Here is a 13,936-nt window from a genome sequence, read left to right on the forward strand (position 1 = left end):
TACGTTGAAGTCAATTCTGGAAATATTTTCTCCTCCTTGAAGGTGATATTGTAGAAAGTTGTTTTTGAAAGACTTTGACAGTTTCTTAAGATGATGAATATCGCTGTCCACGCATCTTTAGTTTATGTCTTATGTGATAACATATTACTAATTTTCTATATTTTGCAAAAAAAAAACAAGATTTAGGGCCTGCCTTTCCATCATTGTAAGTGCCATTTTACAAATTTTAAAGGAGGTTAATCGTTCATAGTATTCATTCGGCATATATCACCGAAATGTAATAATTTCTTTGTGTGTAACAAAACAAAATAATTTGTTTGATTTGTATTGTGAGAATAGATTAATTTGATTTCGAGAATCTTAAACGCCAAATTTGAAGTATTTTTAATTAAAATTTTGGTTTATTTCCATTAAGTAAAGTATTTCATTTACGAAGATACGAGGCATGCTCAGACTAGGACCTGGTCACATGTAAAATGGGGTATACGCTCTGAGCTTCGCTGGTATCGCTAATTAGCGGATTACTAATGCAACTTTCGCCGGAAATTTTTAAATTTATTATTTAATTTTTATCGCGGAATATTTACAACGCAAAAAAGTAATTAAATTGTAATCGATTTCTTTAAGATTTTGCTAATCATTTTGACATTCTATTGATGAAATATTAATTTCTTACTTCGGATACTTTCACAAGTATCGTGTAGATGGCGCTTAGATTAATTTATAATTACATATTACGAAATATTAAAAAAACTTAAATTCAGTATTTCAAACGTAAGTAAACTCCTGGACAAAATTAACGCATCACTCATATTTTTCTCAATAATCTTTATTTATTGATAATTTACTGTACGACAAGTTGCCTATGGACCTTGTTTGACAGTGACAGTTGTTATGTAAGCTAATAATAGTCTTGTTTTAAGGCCGGCCGTTGTATGAAAGAGAGGTCCCCAAATGCCGGCGCAACAGAGAGAAAAGATTCTTTCCCGAGAGATGCTGCCTCTATCGGAGAAATAACGCAATAGATATCTAAGCGAGGCCGCAAACGGCAGAATTTTTAGTGAATCGATAGTTTAGTTAAGTACAGAGAGTATGCAGGTGCGGCCTCGCTAAGATGACTCGAAATCGTTTTATATATCAGGTGCGAACTTTTAATTTTTTAGTAGGCGGTTTAAGGACGGGGTCTCGCTGAAAATTTTACTTGGATAAATACTGTGCTCGTATCTCATGGTAAAATCTAAACCAAAAGTATTGGAGAAATCTATTTTAGTCCATGTGGTGAGACCGCTCCCGTCTGGGAAAATTTCTGATTCGGTTTCTTTGTGGATTCCTATTCAAACATGTCCCCTCTAAACAAATCTGAAGGGTGCCGGGCGGAATTTTTGGGCAGAAACTGTTTAAACAATTTTTATAAACAAATAGAAAAGATCACGTTTTTTTGCCCCGGAACATATATTTTTAAGTTTAGTGGGTCATTCTAAACAAGAAAGGTATCTTGTAATTTTTTTCAAAAATTGATAGTTTTCGAGTTATAGGCGATTTAAAATCTGAAAAGTGCGAAAATGCTCATTTACGAGGCCTAAAAACTCATATTTAAATTAGAACTTTTGAGGTTGCCAGATTCTTAAATTGAAGTTTAAACATTCAGCTTGAAGATTCTAAAGAGTGATTGTGTCTAACCCTAATTTAAACCGTCGTGTTTTAATTGTTAAATATACATGTCCATCCGATTTTTTTGTCGGTGCGGCGCGCTCTATTTCAAAAATCTCCAGTTTTCCTCCAAAAAATATTTTTTCTAGATTTTTTGGGACATTTTAAATAAAATAAGTTTCTTGACATTTTTCTCAAAAGTTAACAGTTTTAAAGTTATAAGCGATTTAAAATCCAAAAATGCGTTTTGGCATTTTTCGGATTTAAATCGCTTATAACTTTAAAACCATTAACTTTGGAGAAAAATGTCAAGAAACTTATTTTATTTAGAATATCACAAAAAATCTAGAAAAAATATTATTTGGAGGAAACTAGAAGATTTTTGAAATAGAGCTCGCCGTACCGGCAAAAAAATCGGATAAACATGCATATAACAACTAAAAAAAAACGGTATAAATTAAGGTTAGACGCGATCACTCATATGTGGACCATATAGAACAATTTGGTGTTGCAGGAAAACTTTTACTTCGGATGTCTGGGTTAGGCCTTTTTTGGACCAATTATAACATACTACCTCCGTAACTTTGGAACCGTTCATTTTAGAAGGGTTATGCATAGGACCTTTTTTGTTTCAAATTTAATGTAGAACAATTTTGTATAGAAGGTTGTTCATGCTAAATCGCATAGTTTTAGAAATATTGACGAAAAACGTAAAAAACTACGAATTTACCGATTTCTCCCCCCTCTCCCCCCCAAACCCGACGCTCAAAATGGTGTGACTTTTTTCTGAACATTATGTGGACCATATAGAACAATTTGGTGTTGGAGGATAACTTTCACTTTGGATGTCTGGGTATGGGTCTAACTATACCATACTATATTCCCTAAAATAAAATATTTCATCATAACGGCTGACCTGAGTAAAAATCACTTATTTATAAGTTAAATTTGAATTATAGGCTTGGATCTCGCGTACAAAAAAGAAGTTGATTAATAACCAGCTGAAAATTTTTAACTTAACTGTGTCTAGTCGGACAAACTTTGATGTACGGGAACACTGAAACAGGCGAAGCTTTAATTGTGGAACAGGTTAAAAATTTGGAACATCAGACTACGAAAACGTTCCATGTATTTTGTCTGACAGAACTTCCAACTGATTTGTTACGATTTCATTAAACTCTTATGCAAAAATCAGACTGGTATTATCACCAACTGGGCATTTTAATAAGTTTAACACGAAGAACATGTCAAATGGCAGGAATTATATTTTTGATAAATAGCAATATGATTTTTGCATGAGAGTTTAATGAAACAGTAACAAATCAATTGGAAGTTCTGTTCGAAAAAATACATGGAGCGTTTTCGTAATCTGACGTTCCAAATTTTTAAACTGTTCTACAATTAAAACTTCTCCTATTCTTCTCCTGAAAAAACTTCTCCTGAAAACTTAGTGAAAACAGAGAAAATTTAGTGAATTGCAAATATTTAATTCAAAAGAAACTTTTTATTTATTCTAAGGGACTGTCGGCCCTCGGCAATAACGTTTTCTTTCATTCTGCGTTTAATTTTTTTAAAAATACTTATTAGTTTTCTCAGTATTCGAAAAAAATGAACACATTTAAAACACAGGAAAATTTTGAGAGGCGACATTTTGCGTCTTTCCCCTTAAATTTTTTTGCAACATGAATGAAGCACCCTGTGTATTAAATTAAAAATATACATTCAAGTAAATAAACAATAATATTTTGTTATATCAAAGTTTTCAAACAAATTTTATATAGGGTGTCTGCATAACTAGCAACCATATGGTTTCATATTAATTTTATTAATTATTAATTTTAATTATTATTAATACATTATTAATTTTACGGGAAAAGGTAATACCCAAGTTAAATACATAATCATAATTCATAGAGTATGTGTTTACTTAAGGGTAATTATCATTAGAGTAAAAGATTCACTTTATAGGAGTAAAACTGCTAAGTTGCGTTATGGGTACTAATTTATGTTTCTAGTCGTCAAGGAGTGTGATTTGATGTTTGATTTTCATATGGCAAGCGTAATTCAATCTATCTACATACTTCAAAGAAAAAAATTAGGAAGGGACAATAAAATGTAATATATTTTAGACGGAGTACGTTCAACATTTCAGGACGGGAATAATAATCATTTTTTCAGTAATAACACAATATTTGATTTTTGAGATTTCTCTAGCTGTTCATGAAATAAATAAAATTGTATATAAAAAATGATTATCTCATTTAAAATAAATATTTCTTATTTACCAATCCTTCGGTTTGGCGCCCCATTGGGGTTACGCACGCGTGCACCGCACGCGTTGCACGCCCGGTTACGGGGCCCTGATATTATTCCAAGTACGCAATAATGAACCACCCGCATCCCTCAAAACGGTATTACTCTCTATACAGTACCGAAATTTCCAAAGGAAAGTTTCAAACGGGCCATACCGCTCCTGAATTTTGCACATGTATATAATATTTTTCGTAGCGCCATCTTATACATAATGGCTACATTAACAGAGCTTAGATTCTTACAGATTCCTATACTGTATTCGTATTATATGTCGAATATTTACGTTTCACATGGCAATTTCTATTAATTTCAGAAATTTATTTTAAAAGTACACCACGCAAAAAGTACTTTATTAATTCACATTTTTTTAACGTTATATCCTTCCATTACTTCTACTGTAGTGCTAAACGGAATTTTATCATGAAATTCATTTAAATACTTAAGTAATTTAGATATAAACGCTCTTATATTTATTGAGAAAAAAGCAAAACTTTCACATTTTTTTATAAACAATACACAACAGGTAGGATAACAAAAATATGGCTGGAACTAGCGACATATATTGTTAGTAGGTTAAGCATTTTTCGGTATACATATATGCTCTAGATTATGAGTGGTGTACTTTATAAAGGTGATGGGATCGGCTATACTTATAACATTACCAATGGCCGGCCTTAACAATAATTTGTATTAAACTTCGTTTTAGACTAAAAGTGGGTTAAACTTTTCATAAAAAGTGCCGATTAAAGCAAAGTGCTTGTGAGAAACAAGCTTTTTAATGTGATATTTTTCATCACATGCATGTTTGGAAGTTCATTTACATAAAAATCAAATAAAAAAATGAACCTCCAAAGAAATTTGTCAATGGAGGAGGCAGTGTGAGCATCGACTCTCCTAGATGAAGGATATTCAATGCGATACGTTGCAGGTTTGTTAAGAAGACATCATTCCAGCATCAGTCGCAAGGTGAGGCGATATAATGAAAGATGGTCGTACGTCGTACCATCGAAGACCAGAGCAAGGGCGAAAACGTTACACTAATCAAATTGATGATCGTTTTTTGAGACAACGTGCTCTCAGAGATACGAGAGTCACCAGCAGTTTGCTAAAAATTGAACTAGCAGATTTTCGAAATGTCGCGATTTCGTCTCGAACAGTTAGAAGACGTTTACATGAAGCAGAATTGAGCAACAGGAAACCGGCCAAAAAACCCTTGCTTACCAAAGAACACAGGGTTCAGAGATTGAATTTTGCAAGATTGCATCAAAATTGAACCATCGATGATTGGAAACAAGTTCTTTTCTCCGATGAGACTAGAGTAAGCCTAAAAGCTCCAGATGATCAGAAGAGTGTCTGGCGAAGGCGAGGAGAAAGGTTTGATAGCTGCAATATCTCTCCTAAAGTACCTTTTGGTGGTGGCTCTAAAATGTTTTGGAAGGGAATTTGTTTTGAAGCTCGTATGGAGTTGGTTCCCATACGTACGAGGTCTATGAACGCCCATTATTACTTAGACAACATTTTTGTCGAACATGTAATGCCCTTTGCTCCGTTTCTTGGACCTAATTTTTTATTCATGCAAGACAACGCTCGTCCTCATGTGGCTCGACAGGTTATTGGCTACCTAAATAATGTTGATATTCCATTATTAGAGTGGCCACCTAACAGTCCGGACATGAATCCTATAGAGCATCTATGGGACTATCTCAAAAAAAAAGATTCGAAGTCGTAGACCCTCTATTGCCAATCGCAACCAACTCATTAAGGCCGTTATTGAAGAATGGGAGAATATTCCGCAAGCTTTTGTTGAACATTTGATATCAACCATGCCTCGACGCATAAATGCAGTCATAAGAAGTAGAGGAGGGCCTACACGGTATTAGTGTTGACCCAGATGCATTTTATTGTGTTACTTTACTGATTTTTTTCTTTTTGCAATTTGGAGTTATGCTAGCTTATTTACGCATGTCCGGCAAAAACAATTTTTAAAGAAACAATAAGGAATAATAAACGTCATGATAAAGTCATGTTGGACTTACTTGTAGGTGTTTATTATTATTTCAATGTAACTTAGTTTTATTTTGTGTTCATATTGTAAATATTTAGATTAACTAAAGTGGTGCGTTAATTTTGTCCAGGAGTTTATATTTAAGGTAAAAATATACACCACAGCTTTGACCAACTAATATTTTTTCCTATTAATGTTTTTAATTTCAATGTTTTAAATTAATCACTTTGACATTTATGTAAAATTTCCAGAAAAAGTTCACTGACTTATCACTACTGGCGCTCACGAACTTTTAAATATCCCCTCTACGTACGAACTCGCATCGTGTACGTAATTATTTCGTGCATAAAACCCAATATATCCGAATTGGGCACTTACAAAGTTTTCTAAAGGCAGGTTTCATATATAAAAACATTTTCTAATTTATACATTTGTTTTTTTTTCAGCGTTTAATTCGTACGAGTGAATCTTCAAAACAGAAACGTTAACTATGGTTGTATAGACAAATAAAATTATATTTATTCGTGATTTTCAGTGTGTCTCAAGATGGGACAACGATCTGTAAAATGCCTGAATGAGGTCTGCAAGTAATGGTGACTATGAAACTCTTCTTGGATATACCTAAATTAATTTGAACTTAATTTTCTAGTAATCTGTACATTTTGCAATTTATGTAAATGATATATTCTTTTCGGAAAATCAATTTATACGTTTTACCCAATTGTTTAGAAGAAAAAGTATTTAAAATTATTGTGTCAGTTATGAATATGCTTTTTATATTAATTCTATTATATGGGGCATTTTTAAATGAGGTATATTTGAAATCAAATAAACGAAAACATGCATTTCCAGTTATTTTATTCTTCCAATAGTGCTAGTAAAATAATACTTGTATTATTATTTGTTTGCAATTAGTAAATTGGCCAGTTTGGTGTAGCTGTACTGATTCTAAAAAAAAAACAGTATGATTTTGGAATTTGTACTTGGTGCATTTGAACTTTTGTTCTTCAGCAGTTGTAAAAAATACATAAACAACAAAAAAATGTATTAATAATTAATACATAAAGAAATGAGTTCAACTAAGAAATATTTACTCTAATAACTAATAATTGGAACATTGTTTGTTCGTGAATGGCAAATTCTATCAAATCGGTGGATAATTTTATTGAGCAGTTAAAAAATAAAAAAAAAAGATGGAGGGAGTTTCGAAATAATTTAAAATGCTGATTGTATGTTAATGGTTGCGAAGAGCTGTTGACTGTTGAGTACTTCGAATGGGAAAGCAAGGCCGAGCAAATAGGATATCATAAATGGAACACCTTCGTGTAGGACTATTACAGTATTACCAAGAGAAAGTTATTAAACCAAGTGAATCTCTGTATATAAAAAAGACAATAGTTAATGATGACTATTAATATAGCATGCTTCTATTGATTCCGCCTTCCTACAATATTCCTTTGAAGATCTCCATTTTTCAATGTTAAATAAGTTTTCTATTTTGCTTGTACGTTATCGTGTCTTATTTCGTATTTACTAGTTATGTCTCGGGACAAGACATCTCGTATAGTTTGTCAAACGCAGGAGAGTTTGAAAATCTTACAATCGACATGCAGTGTTATGGCATGATGTAACGGTGTAACGAGACAGTTCGTAACTTCACAAACGGTAACGGACAATCCGCAACAGCTACAATTCGTAACGGTGACAATTGGTAACGTCAAAATTTAACGAACCATCATCAGGATAAACATTTTTAACATATTTCATATATCGTGGAGAATTACTTTTTAAAAATCCTTTCTTAAAATAAATGTAATCTACCAGTAACAGTAATTTTATCACTTTAAAGTGATAATTCAGAATACAAGATTTAAAAAATATTCTTTAGTTTCATATTTACAAAAATATATGCAGAAATATGTGTGAAACATATTTAAAAATAAGAAGTGATCTTAAAAAAGTACCACTACTTTTATCGTAGGAAAGTACGTCATTGTATTGAGTAATGTTAAATTGTCTAAAAAAAACTGGCACCCGGAGGGTGCCGACAGAAGTGAAAACTTCTTTAGCGACGTTGGCTACCACGAAGTACAACGTGTTACTACTGATTGAAAGAAAGTATGTATGCTCATGAAAGTATGATTGAAAATGTACCTCAGTAGTGATGTTGAAAAAGTAACTATTCGTTACAAAGTACTCGTTACTTAGGAATACCGAAAGTAACGATTACTATACGAAGAACCATTACTTTGATTACTCTGATTACTTCGTACCAATCGTATCAGAGCGAGTAACGACTATTGTATTTACTTTGATTACTTCGTACCAATCGTATCAGAGCGAGTAACGACTATTGTATCTAATTTGATTACTTTTATTGCTCTGATTATTTCGTTACTTCGTACCAATCGTATCAGAGCGAGTAACGAGTACTGTATATACTTTAATTACTCTGATTACTTCGTACCAATCGGATCAGAGCGAGTAACGACTATTGTATTTACTTTGATTACTGCGTACCAATCGTATCAGAGCGAGTAACGACTATTGTATCTACTTTGATTACTTCGTACCAGTCGTATCAGAGGAAGTAACGACTATTGAATCTACAACCTGTACACTTGATTACTTTCTACCAATCGTATCCCAGCGAGTAACGGACGGGACCCGTATTTTACGAGTGATATCGAATATCGTTATCGGTTTGAAACGTTTTAAGGGTGTGGGGGTAAAATATGTAATGTATGTCACTAACAAAGATCGAATGCGAGAACCCTATATTTTTATCTAGATCTATATCTATACCTATACAAAATACCTACCTACTGAGAAATACGATTCTCGATATGATTACCGGTACTCAAATACAAAAGTAATCATAGTAATCAAAGTAACGAATATTGTAAATGATTACTTTATACAAAAGTAAAGATTTGTAACGAATACTCGAAAGTAACTATAATAAACATCACTATACCTCAGGCGCTTTCTTCGCAAGCGCCTTCGGGTACACACACTATCTCTCCTCCAACCATTATAACTTCGATCGAACTTATACGCAATTCAACTTATAGTACATAAATTACTAATATCTCGCCGTAGCGATGACGGTTGTGAGTTCAATGCTTTTTCCCTATCCAAAAAGACGTGCTGTACCTATATTATATACGTACAGAATTTATTTTGACGAAGCGATGACGGTCGCGAATTCAATCCTTTTTCCCCATCCAAAAAGAGGTGCTGTACCTATATTATATACGCCTTGCGTGCGTCCTATACTACTTATATATACATATACATAATATAGCTACATACAGAATTTATTTCGGCGAAGCGATGATGGTCGCGAATTCAATTCTTTTTTACCCATCCAAAAAGTGCACAACGTCGCTAAAGAAGTTTTCGCTTCAAAAGACTAAATGTTGCCGTTACGAATAGGTATAGTTACGAACTGTCGCCGTTACGAATTATCGGCGTTACGGATTGTCTGTTACCATTTGAGGGGTTACGAACCGTCGCGTTACGGGATGTCATGGAACCAGTTATGTCTATTTCCCTAACATCGACAAATGTGATGTATTAAAAGGTAAGATTTTAACGTATTATTTAACAAACAGTCCATTTATAAAATACAGTGTTCACTTTTTTATTAAATTGTGGTATTAGTCCAGTCATCGGTAAAATACATAATTAATGTGTAATTTTGTTACCCCGGACAGATTTTCATAAAAATTTGGATTTAAGCTCTAGGTACCCTCTACTCCAATATCTACAATTACTTAACTGGAGTGAGTTTTTCATTTTTTAGGGGTGAAAACTAAATATTCTTAAAGAGGATTTATCATTAAGCAAAAAGATTCAACCCCCATAAATCATTCCCTGAGGGTAATCAATTTTGAAATGATTTAAATTTGTGGCATATTAAATTTAAATAACGTTATTTTAAATGAAATATACTATTTGTATAATCGCTTTTTCAATCTTAAAAAACTAATCTAAGAATATTAATTTAAAACAATTTGTTGCTACTAGAAATGATTTTAATTTATTGAATTAAGAATATTATCTGATACCTGAGAGGGCAAAGGGACATCAGAAGAAGAAGAAGAAGAAGAATTAAAAATATTTCATTGGTGAAATTTGTAATTTTTTATACACTTCAATTGAATACTGATAGAAAGGAGCGCCATCATCACACACGCACGGCTTTATACACAAACACCCAAATATATGAATGTTCTTTCCTAAATGTTGTGTATATATTACTTTACAAATATATACACGCACAATAGTAGGGAAAAATCAACACAACGCATCTGATAAATTCCAAATTTTGGCAAGAAGCGGTTGATGCATGTCTTAGCGAAATATCGTGTCATTCGTTTTAAAACCGTTTGAATTAGAGCGGTACCAAAATGCGAATCTTACACTTCTTCCTGTAAAACGGATAATATACGTTGGAGGTCCAATTTAACCTTTAGTCTCCCACCAAGTTTAGATTTTTTTTGACAGTTACTTACCAACGGTACTTTTAAGACCGCCTTATTTTTTCGGTCATAACTTTTTAAAATAAGCTAAAAGCATTGTTTCTTCTCAAAGATCCTTTAGAGTACCTACAAATCTTATTGTGTATTTAACACGAAATCGTTTGAATGACATCTGAAGTATTAAACATCAGCTATAGCGTTATTCTTCTTCAGCATGTTTGCATCCACTCCTGGACAAAGGCCTCCCCATGAGTTCTCCATTCTTCTGTTTTGTGATAATTTTATTAGTTATTAGAAAATTCTCAAATTAGATCTACTTCAATACTTGGGATATAAGCTTACCAGAATTTGGTGGTACTCAAAAGTACCGTGGAGAGACTAAGGGTTAAATAAAATAGAACGTTCTAGTTTAGATTTTTCTTAAGGTAGGTATAGGGGGTAATATATTCCGAAATTTGAGATGTTCCAAAAATTGAGCTTCAAATGATATCAGCCAAACTCCTTTTCTTAATGATGTAGGTAGACCGATTCAGTCTGGCAACTTAAAAAAGGTGCAACTAACGTAATTGGTGATATAATTGGGACGATAAATTTAGAAAAGGAAAATACGAAAATACCTACATACCGCACTGCTATATAGAAAAAAAAAAACATTTAATTATTGGTATCCGTTTGGTGGTTAAGAAGGATCGGTGTTTTTTTTTTAGTTTTAGTTTTTAAGTCAATGTTGTGAATTAAAGAGCTTTCTTTATAACAACGGAAAATTGCAGATGTGGCACAAATTTGAATAAAAAATAAAATGAATGAAAGAGGTTAACTCTTATCATCCTAATATTGCCTCTTAACCTTTTCATTGCTGAGGAAATATACAAAACGCGACCTGGGTGCTAACCTGATTTTTCGTTGCATTTATGCAAAGTCAAACAAATAATAACCTCTAAACGAATGTTGTGCATATCTGCATATGACGCCTGAAGACGTCATGCGCACTCTGCAGTAGTAACGGTATGATGTTCTTAGACGCCATCAGCATTAAAAGGGTTAACGCTTCTTAAAAAATATATTATTATATGTTAAAAAGCTAAGCCATAGGATATTTTCAAAATTATAAACTGTCTTTCTGGCTGAAATTGGGGATATTGTGTTGCTGAGGTTTTAATTATTTAGAAATTAACGTTTATGATGAGAAAAATTAACATATGTGATCTCTGAATTATCATAAGACTTTTTAACAATTTACAATGGAATCTATTTACAATTTTCGAATGAATTTTATTTGTTTATAGTAATATCTCTCCTAATCAGTATTGAGATTCAAAACCTTTTAAAATCCATTTTTATTTTCTAGTAATACAAAACAGTAGTGGTTAGAAAATAATACCAAGTAAGACTAGTCTAGGTAATTCATTGTTTTTAACTTTTAGTAAGTTCTTTTTAAAATGTTAATTATTTCTATAATAGCTTATAGAAATATATTTAACATGTCTAAGTGCCGAAATGCTAAAGTTTATAAACAATTCTTTAAATATAGTAAGAAAATAAAAGATATATATCATTTACAGTTGTTAGCTAGGTTTATATTTTCTGCTTTATGTCTATGTTGTATCCCATCTTCTATAGAATAATTATAGGCATATGTATATTAAATAATTTATTTTTGACATATTAAATTTTTTTTATTTTCTTTTTGTTATTTTATTTCTTTACTTTAGATGTATACTCAAAGTATGAAATAGTTTTCAGAGACGTCATCCGTAGTTCTGTTGCGATGTGTTGGCTGACAGGCCTAACCCAGTTACATCCAGTGCCGTTTAAATTTGTGTCTACGTAAAAAATATATTTTCTGATACAATTTAATCAAATTTTCGAATAAAAAAAAACGTTAACCCATTCGCTGCCGATCGAAGAGAATGGAACCAGTGGCGGCTCGTGACTAGTAAAAGAGGCGATGCACAAATAGATAAATTTACCATAGGTAAATTTACCCTTCACACAACTTGATAGGTAAAGGACCCCGCAGAAACCGTATGGGAAATGGCTCTCTGTCAAATGCTCTGAAACTTTGGGTTCTGCTAGTCCTTGATGTGTAGAACAAAAGACTCAATGGGCGCATAGCTCCATATAATCATGGTTTTAAGATATAAGCCTCTGAAGTTATAGGTACAGTGAGGACGTTTGAGTTGGAATAAATTCATGTTCTCGAGAATGGGAGACTCTGGAGATAAATTATGAATCAAGTCGATTTTTATTTTTAAATTATAATGTTTTGGCATATTTATCATATTAGTGACATAATTATTTATAGAGGGTGTCCAAAAATTTTTTTGAATTAAATTAATTGAGACAAAAAGAAGAATGTATATAATTTATTTAATTCTAAATACATTTTACTATTGTTCGAAAACTGGAAAAAATGTTTATTCAATAAATAAATATTGTGTTACGCTTAAATTCAATATTAAAGCTGCCACCCACCTGCCCCTTAGCAGTTTGCACATTTAATTTAAGAGGATGGGTACGTATTTTCGGCTGCAATGCTATTCAAATGAGGATTCATTTTTTTCGAATCCTGAGAAAACTAATAAGTATTTTTGAAAAATTTAAACGCAGAATGAAAGATTACGTTATTAGTGAGGGCCGAAAGTCCCTGAGAACTTCTATAATGTTTATTTTAATAAGTTACAGAAGTGAAAAACTAAGAGAAAATTTAGTGATTTTTAATTTCAAATATCTCATTCAAAATAAACTTTTTATTTATTCTAAGGGACTTTCGGCCCTCGGTAATAACTTAGTCTTTAATTCTGCGTATAAATTTTTTAAAAGTATATATTAGTTTTTTCAGGATTCGAAAAAAATGGACACTATGTACGTGGTAATATTTTCCAAATCTATCTTTGTCTTACAACGCACTCAGTCGAATAGAATATTGTAAGCATATTGTCAGTCAGAGTGTGACAATAAGTGACAATTTTAAATATTTGACATGGCATCGGGAATATTTTGAGTTGTTGATTAAATAATATTGATATATATATATATATATATATATATATAGTGTATTTGATAAATAATTGATTTAAGACGTGAACTTAATAAAAGGTTATTTATTGTGTATTATTTGTGGAAGATCCAAGCAGAGAATACATCAGGATAATAAATATATTCTGTGATCCAAGTATTTTGTTGTTAAAGATGTTCAAAATTGTAAGCGTTCCATAGTAACCATATATTATTAAAAAATCACTTTAACACTTTTCCTCTTTTCTCGATTGAGTATTAGTTTTTGTTGTACATATAAATTATTACAATCGCTGAATACATAGTTAGTGAAAACATTATCAGTAGTAATTGCACAAGAGCTCTAAAATTATTGAATTTTTCCCGAGTGACACTTTGACAGTTTTAATTTATTACTTATGTCAAAGTGTCACGAGGGCAAAAATTCGATAATAATTTTAGAGATCGAGTGCAATTTGTTGCG

At 32.1% G+C, this 13,936-nt stretch overlaps 1 protein-coding gene across 3 annotated transcripts in view; it reads left to right on the forward strand.

Annotated features, from left to right (window-relative positions):
- Window positions 1-12,139, forward strand: part of LOC114326685 (F-box/WD repeat-containing protein 1A) — a 321,344-nt gene extending 309,205 nt beyond the window's left edge. For all 3 annotated transcript variants that reach the window (XM_028275095.2, XM_050650155.1, XM_028275096.2), the window contains exon 9: window positions 6,415-12,139. In XM_028275095.2, coding sequence (XP_028130896.1) covers window positions 6,415-6,434 — 20 coding nt within the window. In that variant the 3' untranslated portion in view covers window positions 6,435-12,139. The remainder of the gene's footprint in view (window positions 1-6,414) is intronic.
- The last annotated feature ends 1,797 nt before the right edge of the window (window positions 12,140-13,936 follow it).

Source organism: Diabrotica virgifera, chromosome 5 (assembly GCF_917563875.1).
Source record: "Diabrotica virgifera virgifera chromosome 5, PGI_DIABVI_V3a".
NCBI classification, from domain to species: domain Eukaryota; kingdom Metazoa; phylum Arthropoda; class Insecta; order Coleoptera; family Chrysomelidae; genus Diabrotica; species Diabrotica virgifera.